The following is a 16,021-nucleotide window of genomic DNA, read 5'->3' on the forward strand; positions in this document are numbered from 1 at the left end:
TTTCTTGACCACGTCATCAATAAAGCCGAAGAATACCATGTGGAAGTTGATTTCAATTGCTAGGGGATTGTAAGAGATCTTACACATTATTTGTATATGTAGCCAGTAGCGTCAGATAGATAATACGAAAACTTGTTGTTCGACCAATCTCTCGGAGAAGGAGAGGTCGATTGGTCACTTCTCCCGGTATGCATGACGAACTTCTGTACTTAATGGTTTCCTTCATTTTCTTACTAGCTAGCGTGTCGAGGGCCTCTCTATGTACAGTATGTAGCGTCGATCAAGCACAGACATAAGAGAGGACACTTCTCTCTATTAATTAGCTAGCTAACACAATATATGAAACACCTAAATTAACCCCCCAAAACCCCCAACCCCCCCCCCCCCCCCCCACTTTCAAAAAAAACCACAGCCACTGAAATGCTGACGTGTGGATGCCTTTTGGTCCCGGTTGGTGCCACCAACCGGGACCAAAGGCCCTCCTGCCTGGGCTCGGCACACCGGCCACGTGGAGGCCCATCTGTCCCGGTTCGTGTTAGAACCGGGACTAAGGGGGGACGCATTGGTAACGACCCTTTAGTCCCGGTTCAAGAACTGGGACTAAAGGCCCTTACGAACCGGAACAAATGCCCTGTTTTCTACTAGTGTATGCATCTAACCCTCCCAAAAAAATTAACCCACCCAAGAGGTGCTTATTTGGGTTAGTTCTCTTGGGGACCACTAAAAACATATTTTTTTTCTTGCTCTCTCCGCAGCAGATCCCTCCCCACTTCCTTAAAGCTTCTCGTCCTCTCCCTCCCTCTCGCACTGCCCGTGAAGGCGCCTCGCCGTATCCGCGCTCCCGTCCGTCGCATGTAAGCAGCCCGTCCTATCCACCCGTTCCAATCCCCTCGTCTCCCGGGTCCCATCCACCCTCCGGTAAGCAGTCGCGGCTCCTTGCGTGGCCCGTCCCCGTCGGCCTCGGCCAGCGCAGCTCCTTGCTCAGGGACGGCGGATTCGGCCGGCGGGCTGCGCAAGAGGCCAGCATGGTTCCTTGCCGGGCGCGTCCCCGCCTGCCTCGGCCACACCAAATCCGGCAGAAAAATATGGTCCAAAGTAGCCAAATTATTGAGAAAGAGTATTTATTGTCAATCTAACCCTGTCATACAAATATCTCTTTGATTAAAGTTAGCTCAGAGTTAGTTTAGGGTTAGAATCTATCTCTAACCTCTAACTGAGTTAGAGTATTCAAACATGATCAACAACGCAAAAACTACCCTGACCAAGACCAAGAATCCAAGATGGGTGTACATGAGATGACACGATCGCCACAGTGCATTGTATCTTTTGACGTCTGCACAGTAGAACTACCCAGTATTCTTTGTGTTCCATCTCTTTTTCTGTGCCATGGAACCGTGGCCCCACGGGATCACTGTATTTCACTGAGACTAGGCATATGTGACAGGAACCTTATCTGTGTTTGCATAAGGAAATCTCCTCGCTCTCTCTCTCTCTCTCACTACTCAATTACCTCTCCGGCATCATGCCCACGACAAGCATTGATGGACTATGGCCGAGCTGTCCATGTCAACAGCGCTTGAGTTGCTACTAGCACCTGCGCCCATGCCACCCACGAGTATACAGTAGCATTGCCCTAGGTTCCAGGGGAAAACATCCACAAGCATTCATGGACTAGGGCCGAATCTGTCCACGACAACTAGAGTCGAGAGGGAGCAGTCGATCGCCAGCTCTGAGTCCTTTGCGCCCACGGGTTTGCGTCGGCACACAACAACAAAAACCAAGATTGAACTGGGAGTCAGTCGTGGGCCTGGTGGCCACGGACTAATAGTACTGTAGTAGTAGTACTGAATCACTTGCAACACGTACGCATGCTTACAACGCGCGCGCGCACACGCTATAAGATGAGACGCACCGCCCAGCAGTTTTCGCCAACAACACTTGCGAATCACTTGCATTCCAAACAAGGTTTCTTACCGAGTAGCTGCGTTCGTGCAAATATAGCAGACCACCGCTGAATCTATCGTCCATGGCGAAGTGCTGGCTGCTGCTCCTCTTCATGGCGTTCCTCTGGCCAGCGTCGAACGCGACGCCATGCCACCCTGATGACCTCCACGCTCTGCGGGGCTTCGCCGGGGAGCTCGGCGGTGGGGGAGCCCTCCTCCGCGCCGCATGGTCCGGCGCCTCGTGCTGCGGCTGGGAAGGTGTGGGCTGCGACAGCACCAGCGGCCGCGTCACGGTGCTGCGGCTCCCCTGGCGCGGCCTGGCGGGGCACATCCCAGGAGCCTCCCTGGCGAGCCTCGTGTGGCTTGAGGAACTCTTCCTCGGCTCGAACTATTTTGTGGGCGTCTTCCCAGACGAGCTCTTCGGCCTCGTCAGGCTAAGGAAGCTCTCCCTCGCATCCAACGAGCTCGCCGGCGAGCTGAGCTCACGCCTCGGTGAGCTCACACATCTTACCTTGTTGGATTTGTCTGCCAACCGCTTCTTCGGCCCCCTCCCGGATGTGTTCGGCGACCTCACGTCGCTAGAGCATTTGGCCATGCATTCCAATGGCTTCTCTGGCTTCTTGCCACCGTCTCTATCATCACTATCTTCTCTCCGTGAGCTCAACCTCCGAAACAACTCCATCACTACAGGAAAATTCGGTTTTCCCGTGTGTTAGCCTATAAGCCGTGCGCTATTTTTCGGGCACCCGGCTTATGCACCTCGAAGCCGAGTCTAGGGAACAAAACACCCGGCAAACAGGAAGAACTCGGCTTATGGTCACCTATAAGCCGAGTGCTGCAAAAAAACTCTCGGCTTATACGAAGCACACGGTATCTACTCGAAAAAGCACCCGGCTTACAGCACACGCTCGGCAAAGACAGATTGCCACGTGTCCGCAACGGACGTGGCTGACGGCGCCGTCACGGAGCATCATGTAAGCCGTGTGTCCGACGCAGGCACTCGGCTAACAGGACATATAAGCCGTGTGCCCCAGCAAGCACTCGGCTTACAGGACATATAAGCCGTGCGCCCCGCCCAAGCACTCGGCTTACAGGATATATAAGCCGTGAGCCCGATGAAAGCACTATGCTTACATATTTGCGGATTTTTTTTCAACCCATAACATTTATGCAAAATTGATTTAAGATGGTTTTCATTGCATTTATATTTACTACTTAATTAGTATTATTATTCTTCCCTAGTAGTTTTCATGGGTCTTATTTGAAAAACTCTAAATTTAACGCCACTTTAATATTTATATGACTTTCGACCCCTAGCGTAACCATATTATGATGACATGCAAAAGCAACTACTGAAACTTCACTCTACGCCGAGTGCGTTGCTCTTCATTTAGAGCCAATACACGGGCACTCGGTAACGTGAAGTAAGGCATGGAGCCGAGGTAATTTTGCCCCCCCCTAGTGGCCGGGCCCGCCCCTCCCTCGTCTGCAAAAGGCCTACGGATGTCGCAAAGACATCACATAGGACTTTACATGCCGCTTCTGGGCATGATTTCATGTGCCGCCTTGCAGATCTGCAATTTCCGGCATCGAAACTATAGCAGTGGAATAAATGTCTCAAATATTCTAGGCGGGTCCGAAAATTGCGGGGGCCTGACACATGTCATTCGATCGCCTCCTTTGAGAGCACGGTAAGTTTCGATGCCAATGGAGAAACATGGCCCACACTTCCTTCACAAATCGCACTCGTTCCCTCTCGGTACCTAGAGACTACAGCAGAGACGGTGTAGTTTACGAGCAGTCGGAGGTGATCCCTACTCGAAACACGCCCAAACTTTTACCACACCCTACAGGGGCCATGTTATGACACCGTGCCAGCTCCCGAGGATTTCCGGCATCGTACGAGTTTTCGATGATTTAAACGGTTGGATCAGGCATGGCGACGAGGTAACTCCCCCCCCCCCCGGTGGCTGGGCCAGCCCCTCCCTCGTCTGCAAGAGGCCTATGCATGTCGCAAAGACATCACATAGGACTTTACATGCCGCTTCTGGGCATGATTTCATGTGCCACCTTGCAGATATGCAATTTCCGGCCCCGAAACCCTAGTTGTGCAATAAATGTCTCAAATATTCCAGGCGGGTCCGAAAAATGCGGGGGCCTGACACGTGTCATTCGATGGCCTCCTTTGATAGCATGAGAAGTTTCGAGGCCAACAGAGCAACATGGCCCACACTTCCTTCACAAACCCGACTCGTTCCCTCTCTGTACCCAGAGACTACATCGGAGATGGTGTAGTTTACAAGCGGTCGCAGGTGAGCCCTACTCGAAACGCTCCCAAACTTTTACCACACCCTACAGGGGCCATGTTATGACACCGTGCCAGCTCTCGAGGATTTCCGGCATCATACGATTTTCCAAGGATTTAAACGGTTGGATGAGGCATGGCCCCGAGGAAATTTTGCCCTCCCCGGTGGCTGAGCCTGCCCCTCCCTCGTTTACAAAAGGCCTACGCATGTTGCAAAGACATCATACAGGAGTTTACATGTTGCTTCTGGGCATGATTTCATGTGCCGCCTTGTAGATCTGCAATTTCCGGCGCCGAAACCCTAGCAGTGGAATAAATGTCTCAAATATTCTAGGCGTGTCCGAAAAATGCGGGGGCCTGACACATGTCATTCGATCGCCTTCTTTGAGAGAACGATAAGTTTCGATGCCAATGGAGCAACATGGCCCACATTTCCTTCACAAATCAGACTCGTTCCCTCTCGGTACCTAGAGACTACAGCGGAGATGGTGTAGTTTACGAGCAGTCGGAGGTGATCCCTACTCGAAACACGCCCAAACTTTTACCACACCCTACAGGGGCCATGTTATGACACCGTGCCAGCTCCCGAGGATTTCCGGCATCGTACGAGTTTTCGAGGATTTAAACGGTTCGATCAGGCATGGCAACGAGGTAACTTCCCCCCCCCCCCGGTGGCTAGGCCAGCCCCTCCCTCGTCTGCAAGAGGCCTATGCATGTCGCAAAGACATGACATAGGACTTTACATGCCGCTTCTGGGCATGATTTCATGTGCCAGCTTGCAGATCTGCAATTTCCGGCCCCGAAACCCTAGCTGTGCAATAAATGTCTCACATATTCCAGGCGGGTACGAAAAATGCGGGGGCCTAACACGTGTAATTCGATGGCCTCCTTTGATAGCATGAGAAGTTTCGAGGGCAACAGAGCAACATGGCCCACACTTCCTTCACAAACCCGACTTGTTCCCTCTCTGTACCCAGAGACTACATCAGAGATGGTGTAGTTTACAAGCGGTCGCAGGTGAGCCCTACTCGAAATGCTCCCGAACTTTTACCACACCCTACAAGGGCCATGTTATGACACCGTGCTAGCTCTCGAGGATTTCCGGCATCATACGATTTTCCAAGGATTTAAACGGTTGGATGAGGCATGGCCCCGAGGTAATTTTGCCCTCCCCGGTGGCTGAGCCTGCCCCTCCCTCGTCTACAAAAGGCCTACGCATGTTGCAAAGACATTACATAGGAGTTTACATGTCGCTTCTGGGCATGATTTCATGTGTCGCCTTGTAGATCTGCAATTTCCGGCATCAAAACCCTAGCTGTGCAATAAATGTCTCAAATATTCCAGGCGGGTCCGAAAAATGTGGGGGCCTGACACGTGTCATTCGATGGCCTCCTTTGATAGCACGAGAAGTTTCGAGGCAAACTGAGTAACCGGGCCCGCACTTCCTTCACAAACCCGACTCGTTCCCTCTCGGTACTCAGAGACTACATCGGAGATGTTATAGTTTACAAGCAGCCGCAGGTGAGGCCTGCTCCAAACACGCCCAATCTTTTACCAGAATATTGGCACGATATTTTAAAGAATGAAAATAATGAAATAAGGGGAGACGGTATCATTTATGAGAACAATTAAATAAAAATACAATAAAAAGTATTATAAAAATAAAAATATAATGAAAATAAAAAAATAACAATACAATAAAAATATCAAAATAAAAATATAATAAGTATCATAAAGATACAATAAAATAAAAACACATAAATTATTAAAAGTAAAACTAATAAACTTTTTTTATTAAAATAATTTTTTTTATAAACCGTGTATTTTTCTTTGACACTAGGTTTATCGTGCTGCACCAGGCTTATAGTGAGCGCGGGACTTGGCCAAAATAGACGCGCGCATAGCTTATTTTGGCCCAATTATCGACCCTCTCCCCACTGTCTCTCCCAGCGCCTCCCCTGTCTTTCCCCGCGCCTCCCCTGTCTCTCCCCCGCGTCGCCGCTCACCCTCCACCCACCATCCGCCTCGCCCCCACCCCCGGCGCCGGCGCACAGATCCCCCCCCCCCCCCCCCCCCCCCCCCCCAGCCCCCTCACCAAGCATGGGGAGCCCTGAGCTGGCCCTCCCATCGGCGCCGCAGCCCGTCCCCGTTCGCTAGGGTTGAGGCTCTCCGGCCATCTCCGCCGCCCGCACTCCCTCCGCCGACGCACAGGTCTCTCTCTCTCTCTCTCTCTCTCTCTCTCTCTCTCTCTCTCTCTCTGACAGGTCTTGGTTCACCGCTGCTCTGTTGGCTGCTCCAGGTCCGGCTGACAGGTCCGGCTGCTCCTCATCTCCGCCTCGCCAGCCGGCAGCGCAGCGCAGCGCAGCCCCCGCCGCCTCCTCCCCCACTCTCCCGTCAGCATGGTCCACGGCTCCTGGATCTAAAGCAGCCGCACCGTGCTGCCGCGGTGCACAGCAGCAGGTTCCCAAGACAACCCTCGCCGTCCCTCTGACTGTCTCTCTCTCTCTATGACTGAACCCAACACAACCCTCATTCGCAGGTCGCAGCTAGCTAGGCATCAGCGGCACCGGTCACCGGCGGCAGCGTACATCACCGGCTGCAGCGTACATCACCGCGCGCGGCAACGGACGCAGTACGCACTCATCCCCTTTTTTTAACTTCTCAATTTCATACAGTCTTGCAGGTCAGGATGTCAATGGACAGCTCGCTGGGCATTGTGGGACTTGCCCGCTCTGACCACCACTTATGTGGGATTATGTCATAGTCCAGTTAACTTTTTTGTGGCGTATGTAGTGTCCACATAGTACCACGTATTCACAGAGCAAACTGACACGAATATACTACTTACAATATAGTGCCATTAGTGCGGGCCTAATTAGTAACACCTCCGATTATTCGGTACAGAGCAAACATAGTACAGGAAATTGGCAACTCTAAATCTCTAGATTCAACATTTATCTACAACTTAGATTATCAAAGCTGAACCCAATGGACATGATTATGGCTATCAAGATGTAATGGAGAGTGACCAATCTGCATCAATGAGGTGTTTGAAGTCTGAACCTTTCATCTACCTAGAAGGGAATGGCATGCAATGAGGTGTCCGAAGTCTGAACCTTGCTCCATATCATTTAGTTCTCAAGTTACTGCAACCCGAATTTGCATCAGTCCTCACCGTCTACTACTCCGACGACGTACGACATCCACCGGTCCCATCTTCCAAGTCCCATAGGCTGCATCGCAGCAGAGGGGGAGAGGCGATGAGCGCTAGAGGAGCAGAGCAGAGGTACCGTGAAGTCGTTGCCGAAGGCCTCATCTGAATCAGCTCCGGCGGCGACGACGTCGGCTTTGACGTCAGGCGCAACTGGGACGGCAGATCTGGTCTCACCGGCTTTTCTGGGCTGTCCATTTGTGCCATTTATTTTTGCTGGACGTCCACCAACTCCATTTGATCTTTTTTTGCTGGGTGGCACATGTGGGACTAGTGGGACCCAACGCCACTTACATCCTGACTTGCAAGAATGCCAGTAGTCGCGGCTGTTCTTCTCTTAGTTTTATAATGCTGCATAATACACAAGTTTTAACACATCTATCAACTAAGCCAAGTTTTAACCTTTGAGAGAAACTATCAAAGGACCATTGGGATTTCAGGATAAGAAATGAGCAAGTAGCCTTGTACAAACGAAAAACGAGTTCCAACACCACTTCTAAATTTGATTCGTGTTGCTGCAGCCACTCAACCCAAAGACCAATCCACAAGGGAAAGCTTTTTTTGCAGCTAGCTAGGCCTTTAATTTGTGGCTACCAGCAACCAAGATTTATCTATCACATCACATTTGATTCATTGGTCCCTGCCTGGATATGTAAGATTCTTGGAGCAGTATAGAACTAAAGGGATGCACAAATGGGCAACCTTCAAAGCCTGTACAGAAGTTCAATGACATGAATATTTCCTCTATGCATGATTTTATAATTTTCTATATGCGTTTGAGATTAGGCTTTTGTATTTTCTTTTGAGAAAAAAGGGAAAAGCTAAGTAGCTAATAAACGGTATATTAGAAAGGAGTGGCCAGAGCACATATTTGTTATTGTTATGGAAATACAAGTATTGCCACTGTAAATACAAAAGGAGTGGGCAGAGCACCTATTCTGCATGTGAATTATGTTTAGTCCCAGTTTGCAAGTTTTGCATGTGGATTATGTTTGATCCCAATTTTCACTTTATTGCAGGACATGCATTAGTTTGACGTCGAGACCGTTGTCGCGGAGCTTCTTGCTGGACGGAAGACCGGCACCGAACATGCTTCGAGGGTAAGAATCATTCGCCTCGTAGGATTTATGGATATTATTGCTTCTATTGCAGAATAGGGAGAGAGGTGAGGGCCAAGAGAAGCTCAATACCTTCACGGGATTATGTCTCTCCCGCAAGTCAAAAGAAACCGGAAGGGGGGTGGGTCAACCCAGGCGCTGGCTTGAGGATTGATGCATACAGTGGGAAGTTCAAGGAGCACAACGGGCCTGACTCTAATCCGGCCTCACAGGACATTGACACTACAATTTCCCTCCAGTCGGGAGATGGCAAGAAGGGTGGTCGGTTATATGTTGGCGACGGTGCCATCCGTAAGAAGGACATCCCAAAACTCTCTCACGTCCGTGCTACCACGTCGAGCTCAGGTCCTGCTATAGAGCATCGCCCACAGCCTGGGCTGCACATGCTCCATCAACTCGAGGTATCTTTTGCTTCATCGACCTTCCTTGTGATTTCTTCTTTGTATTGCAACGATGGTGAACTTGTTGTGATGGCATATTGTAGGCCAATGCCAGGCTTCGAGAGGAGGAAGCCATGAAAATGCAGCAGGCCCTATTTCAACAGCAAGAATTCATGGTTAAACAACAGGCAATCCTGCAGGAGACATTTGCTCAACTCAGAAATAATATGCAGGGTTCCACTTTGCCCGTTCTTCCTCCTCTTCCGACTCTTCCTAATTTCAACTTTGTAAGTCTCTGAACTTTTCAGTCATGCATCTTACCTTCATGCTTGAAGATCATGAATCTTACCATCTCATCCTCTTGTGCTTCAAGTTTTCTCAGTCGGGACAAGGCTCCAATAACTGTGTGGTAGGTGGATCTTCACCTGGACAAGCAAGTCCAGTGACACCCACTACGGTTCATGTTGCTTCGACCTCCCCGCAACACTGATCACTTGAGGTAGTCTTCCATGTTTGTCCATTGTTGATGCTTGCGTCTTCTCGTTGCTTGTGCTTCTCAACTTAAAACTTGTGCATTGTTGATGGTAGAGTCCACAAATGTCGATGCTTATATTGTACATACTTCCTAGCTTCTATTTGAGCCTCATATGTTGATGCTTGTTAACTCTTTTTCCTTATCCATCTTTTCAACTTATGTTTAGAAACTCATGCGTGTGATAATGGACTTATAGGTTTGCATTGTGGGCGTTGACGGTGGGCATATATGCTGCGGTGGAGCTCATTGGTTCATGCTTGGTGTGAACTTGGAACTCATGATCCTTTAATTTGTGAACCTCTCGTTGCATATGTATGTATGTTGTTGTGAACCTTCGTTGGATATGTATGCACTGTGTGGACCTGAAACTTACGGTCCTTTCGTTTGTGATCTTTTGTTGCATACGTATGCATATGTGGACTCTGCACTCATGTACGGCTGGATATATGTATTACTTGATATATGCTTGTTGGTCATGGTCATGTACTGCTGGATACATATATTTGTTGGATATATGTGCTGCTGGATAGATGTATTACTGTATATATGTTGTTGCTGCTCCCTGAAGTGATATATGTGCTGCTGGATAGATGTACTAGTGTATATATGTTGTTGCTGCTCCCTGAAGCACCTGTATATATGTTATATGGCCTATAAGCCGTGTAGCCAGCACCTGGCACCCGGCTTATAAGCCATATGGCTGCGGCCAACACATAAGCCGTGTATCCCAACACCTGGCACCCGGTTTATAGACCATCTGGACACATGAGCAGGCTATATAAACCGTGTACCTCAGTTAACCGGCGCCCGGCTTATATATGTATATAAAAACTGTGTTGTTGTCTGCGGAACTCGGCTTATATAGTAACCGTGCGGTTTGCGGTTGCACCCGGCTTATATATAAACCGTGTGTTCGTGGTCGCACCCGGCTTATATATAAACCGTGCGTCCGCGGTTGCACCCGCCTTATATATAAACCGTACGTACTGAGGTGCACTCGGTTTATGTTTAAACCGTGCCCTGACGACGGTACTCGACTTATATAGACGGTGACACGTGGCCGTTAACATCAGGCTACCGTTATGTTACTTTATTAAACCGAGAGCCCTGTGAAAATACTCGGTTTATACATAAGCCGGGCTTTTTCGGTCCGGCTCTCGGCTTATATGGTATAAGCCGATTGACTGTAAACCGAGTGCTATAAGCCGGGAGTTTTACTCGGCTTATATATAAACCGAGTTTAAATCGATATAAGCCAAGTGTATTAGGTACACGGCTTATAAGTTTTTCCCTGTAGTGCATGTCCGGTCCGATTGCTCGTGTTAGCTTCTCCGACATGCCACTTCTTGCTTCCCTTGACTTTTCCACAAACTCCCTGACTGGGTGGCTCCCGACTAGCCTCGCCGGCTGTGGTGAGCTCAAGTCGCTCAACCTTGCCAACAATATATTGGTCGGCACCATCCCGTCGTGGATTGGTGAGTTTGACAACCTTTGGTACTTGAATCTCTCAAATAATTCATTTGTTGGCGAGGTACCCAAGAGTTTGTTACGGCTCACTGGCCTCGCCGCCACGGGTCGTTCATTGGGTATGGTTTTCACTAACATGCCCTCTTTCGTAAATTACGAAAGAAGAGCACTCGATGAACAACCAAATACCATAACTGGGACCAACAACACAGTGAGATCTGGGCGCAACAACACCATGTCTGAAAACGACAACATTGTCATGTCCGGAGACAGCAACACTGTGTCCGGGAGCTTCAACACCCTTGTATGTGGGGACAACAATGTTCTAACTGGTGATCACCATGTCGTATCTAGGAGCAACCATATTGTAACTAACAGCTACAATAAAGTATCTGGGTGCACCAATAATGTATCCGGCAGCCACCATACCGTATCCGGTAGCAACAATGCCGTATCTGGGAGCAACAATACGGTATCTGGGAGCAATCATGTCGTATCCGGGAGCAACAAAATCGTAACTGACGATTAATGATCTGTCAGTGGATTGATTCCATCCTCGAGAACGAGATCCCGGAGCACATCAGAGACTCGTGAGAAGAAGTTCTTCACCCAGAACCGAAAACCTAGGTACATGGACCCCCATATCTTGTTCCAAGCTGGGAGGGCACCATAAAGACCTTTTGTATCTTTTACTGTTTTTAGCATATTTAAATTTCCGCAACTATATACATCCGTATATAGTCCATGCGGAAATTTCTAAAAGGGCTTATATTTAGAAACGGAGGAAGTTGTATGTATTTCCGTGCTTGCAATATTAGTGTTAACTTCCAGCCTACAATGAGAATTATATCAAATGATGCACTCGTCGTTTTTTGATGAATGTCTTTGTTACAGCTTCTGGTTATTGTTATTAGATGTGTGACTCCTGTTGAATGATCCCTTACTTGATAGTTTCGAATTGGCCGCTATTCAACACCATTAGTGCTAATTGTCAACAACAGCTTATTCTTTGCCGATAGATACAAATTGTGAGGTGGGGAAGTGGGTACAGACCGAAGTTGGGTAGGAAGCTGTTGTTGCTAGGTTACGACGAGGCTGTGGCAGTGCATTGTTCATATACAGATGGGTTGGACGTTAGCATGTACCCACTTGCATGAGCTGCACTTGACCTGACTTGGACAGGTTTTGGGAGAGATGGATTGCAGCACCCGAGCTCCACTGCTCTCTATATTTAAACATTTTAAAATTTGTATTTTTGAAATTTCAAAAAAAATGTGAATTTTTCGCAGGGATACATATACACATTCCGAATACAGAAAAAAAAATTCAGCTTCCGAATACAATTTTTTTGCAGGGATACATATACACATTCCGAATACAAATTTTTCGCAAGTTCCTGTAGAAATCTCGTTTTGTTTTGGGCTACAGAAAAAGATAATTTCTGACACTATATAGGAGAAAAGGTGTGCCATTTTCTGTCAGAAATTTATCTTTTTTGTATTTCCCAAAATAAAAAGTATTTCTTTTTCAGCTTTTTACCAGGCCTTAGGAATGTGTGTATCTATTCACGTATTTGATATAAGATTCTTTAAGCAACGAAACTGTGTTTTTCAAAAATTTCAAATACCAGGAGCCCTGGAGCCCGGTAGTTGCAGGCACTTTTTGAGGCTTGGGAAGGTCTCTCTCTGTCTCTCTCTCTCTCACACGCACGCACGCACGCGCACGCACGCGCACACGCGCACACGCGCACACATGTAGTCATAGGTGTGGCGATGCATGGCTTTGACTGGCTGCAGTGAATTGTTGGTTTTGTTTTGTCCTTTTTCTTCTTCCTCCTCCTTATTTTCATCCTCTTGTTCCACGTACATGCATGCTCCTCCTCCTCGTGCATTATCTCTTTGTCTGTGACATGCATCCATGTATGGATTTTTTTTCTCCTACGGTAAAATTTCTCCCATGAGGGCAATTCTCGTTGTTTTTATTCCTTTCCTTCACTTGCATGAGCCCCCTGCCGGATATACATCAATACATGCATGCAGCACTTGCATTAGCAGCCCTACGCGTTTGAGACGTGCTCTGTAAGAAAGTAAGCTGTTTTTGGGCTAGCTACAGTCATTTCACGCTGTTTTTGTCGGTAAGTAATTTTCCAGCTTGAAAAAGGTATTTGGTCTGAAAAACCTGGAAACTTGCATGAAATAAAAATACAAACTTGCATCGAAAACTACAGATTGTACAAAAATAGGCTGGAATCATCGTAATAGTTGGAGTTGCAAGAACTCATCTACAATACGAAACTATCAATCAACCATGCATACAAAAAGCGCAGATGGTTTTTTTTACCTTTGTTGATATTTCATCGAACACCTAGTGTGCGAGGAGGAGAAATCCGTCCGGCGAGCCATCAGTGGCTTGCGGCTGTCGGGAGGGGGTGGACAACGGCTACTGGAAGTGCTCCCTCGACATGCATACGGCGGTTATGCATCCGGAACTCGGAGACGTAGCCGTTGTCGCCTAAATTAAATGCCGCCGACTCTCTGCTCGGCCGTGGCGGTGGGGCGACCGCTGTGGAGCTCCGGCGGCCGCTAGGCCATAATGTAGGGGCACAACTGACTGGCCATGGCGACTACAATGGTGAATCGATGTGGCGGCCACGACGCGGGCGCAGGCCAAATCGGGGCGGGCGGAGGAGCTCCGTTGTGCAAGGCGATCAGCGGTGCGTCTTTCTTTTGGCTTATTTGTGCTGCGGCCAAGCGAGCTCGATGTATCGGGTATTTGCTTTATAATATAAAGTAGGGGACCCTTTATCGTATAAGCAGTGCGTCTGATGTGCGGAGCATGCGAAGCCACGAGACTCAGCGTACATATGTACGCTGTGACACCAAAATGCAATAACAAATGATACAAAGCCTCATTATTAACTGCATATTTTCTAATCATTCTAATCTTCAAGCGCATTGCATCCATCTTGATCTTGTGATCATCGACGACATCAGCAACAAACAACTCCAGTTTCATCTTCTCTTCTTCAATTCTTTTCAATTTTTTTTCAAATACTCATTTTCTTTTTCAACTAAATTTAACTTCTCAACAAGAGGGTCGGTTGCAATTTCCGCTTCACATACCTCCTAAATAAAAATATCTATGTCAACTTGATGGGAAGAATTGTCATAAACATGAAATGCAACAAATAGTTATCAAAGAGAATATACCACATCCAAATCATAAACCGGACAAGGGCTGACGGATATCAAATCCATGCCACTATGTATAATAAACAAAGTACGTGTAAGAAAATTATACAAGTAACTATCTAAATCTCATAGACATGATTTTTTTTATAAAAAGGATAAGAATAAGAGGCTCACCAAGGTGGTGATGACGACAGGACGGTACGGGCGATGGACGGTGGTTAGGACGGGGACGGGATGGCACTAAGTAAACCACACCTACATATGCAAATTAAGAAGTTAATTTGAGCTCAAATTGCATATAAATCAAATAAACTACCACATATAATTACTCCCAAACTAAAACCCAAAAATCACTATACTTATAGAGCATTGCAAGAGCTAATCTAGAAATGAGAGATGAAAGAACAAAGTTGCTGACGGTGTCCTGGACTAGGGGTACTCATCACATCGTCTCGCGACCAGGTGGATCTGGCCGAGGACCCCTGTTGGGGATATGATTACTGAGTTAAACCGCCCAGGAAGGGGCCGGATTAACTCACAAGGAGTCCTGTGCAAGAGCCCATGAAGATGAAGGCTATGGCGCTTTAACCATGAAGACATAGAGGCCCAGAGCCCGATGGCGGATTAGGGCCCATAATGGTAAACCGCCATAGATGTGTAACTTGTGTTGTAAGTCAGGGAAAGGAGAAACCGAGTCGGACACTTGTATGAGCCGAACTCGGGATCTTGTAAACCGGCCGGGCGTCAACCTGTGTATATAAAGGGACGACCCGGCGGCGGTTCAGGGACAAGAAACAACAACTCGAAAGCCAGACATATCGTGTTTGCCCCCTGGTAATCGAGACCACATCAAAAACACCCCAACTGGATCGTAGGCTTTTACCTTCACCGCAAGGGGCCGAACCAGGACAAACTCCCTGTGTCCTTTGTCCGGTTTAACCCTTCTAAGCTAACCCGTTGCGATGGCTCCACGACTAAGTCCTTTCACTAGGACATCTGACGTGATAATTCCACGACAGTTAGCGCCCACCGTGGGGCGATCGCACGATGGTTTCAAGTTCTTAGAGGGCAAGTTCGAAGGGCTCAAGGGATACGCAGTGGTCCGGATGACTAAGAGTCGTCGCGGCAAGCTCTACATCAATGACACAAGCTGGGGCCCCGACGCCGGCTCAGTCGAGTACGGATACCGGGTCCCCTTCGGAGGAATTCACGTCTTCATCGGCAAGATCGGCGAACCGGGCCCTGAGTCGGACATCTGCACCGACCACGTCGAGATGGCTCAGCGTGCGAGCCCTACCCGGGGTCAGCCCGCCATGAAGCATGCGTTCGTAGGATGTATCCATAGGATCGAATCTGAACCGGTGTCCGATGGTGAGACGGCCGTTTACTCCGATGGTGAGTCATCTACCGGTGAGACTGAGTCTTTGTATCAAGTTCAGGATGGCCTGTTTGGGGGGTATTCCGATGGCAGCAATATTCCGGACCCCTTTGAACCGCCAAACCGGGTTGCAATCTTCATGGCTGGCACGCAACTCGTCCGACAATCTTCAACAGCAGCGGCGATAATCTCCGGATCAACAGCTGGGGCAGGTGGCCCTGGGCGCCCGTCGGTTCAAGTCTTGTCTGGATTATTGGACGCTTTGGCAACATTATTGACTGCTGAAGTTAGTACGGAAAATCGGGAGGAGCATAATACGGAAGTCAGAAAGTTGCGAGAGCAGATAGCTCAGGCTAATTAAGGAGGACATGGCTGCTGAGGAGACCAGGATGGTCGAGGAACGAATCGCTTTAAATGCTAAGGCACAGCGAGTTCATGCAGAGGCTTACCGGCTTATGTTGCATCAGAACGCTTCAAACGAAGTGATGATGAG

The 16,021-nt window shown here is 48.5% G+C and overlaps 1 protein-coding gene and 1 long non-coding RNA gene across 3 annotated transcripts; both read left to right on the forward strand.

Moving 5' to 3' along the window:
• The first annotated feature begins 1,944 nt into the window (after positions 1-1,944).
• Positions 1,945-11,541, forward strand: LOC123114243 (LRR receptor-like serine/threonine-protein kinase ERECTA). The gene is made up of 2 exons (XM_044535643.1): positions 1,945-2,625; positions 10,795-11,541. The coding sequence occupies exons 1-2, from the start codon at positions 2,027-2,029 to the stop codon at positions 11,486-11,488; spliced, it is 1,293 nt and encodes a 430-aa protein (XP_044391578.1). The 5' UTR covers positions 1,945-2,026; the 3' UTR covers positions 11,489-11,541.
• On the forward strand, positions 6,311-10,037 carry LOC123114244 (uncharacterized). Of its 2 annotated transcripts, XR_006456455.1 has the most exons (8): positions 6,311-6,459; positions 6,548-6,708; positions 6,788-6,880; positions 8,479-8,559; positions 8,790-8,978; positions 9,062-9,244; positions 9,331-9,456; positions 9,689-10,037. It is a non-coding gene; the product is annotated as an uncharacterized lncRNA (long non-coding RNA). The 2 variants fall into 2 exon arrangements; XR_006456454.1 differs by having other exon boundaries at positions 8,479-8,978.
• Positions 11,542-16,021: the final 4,480 nt, after the last annotated feature.

The sequence above is a fragment of the Triticum aestivum genome, chromosome 5B, assembly GCF_018294505.1.
Source record: "Triticum aestivum cultivar Chinese Spring chromosome 5B, IWGSC CS RefSeq v2.1, whole genome shotgun sequence".
NCBI classification, from domain to species: Eukaryota; Viridiplantae; Streptophyta; class Magnoliopsida; order Poales; family Poaceae; genus Triticum; species Triticum aestivum.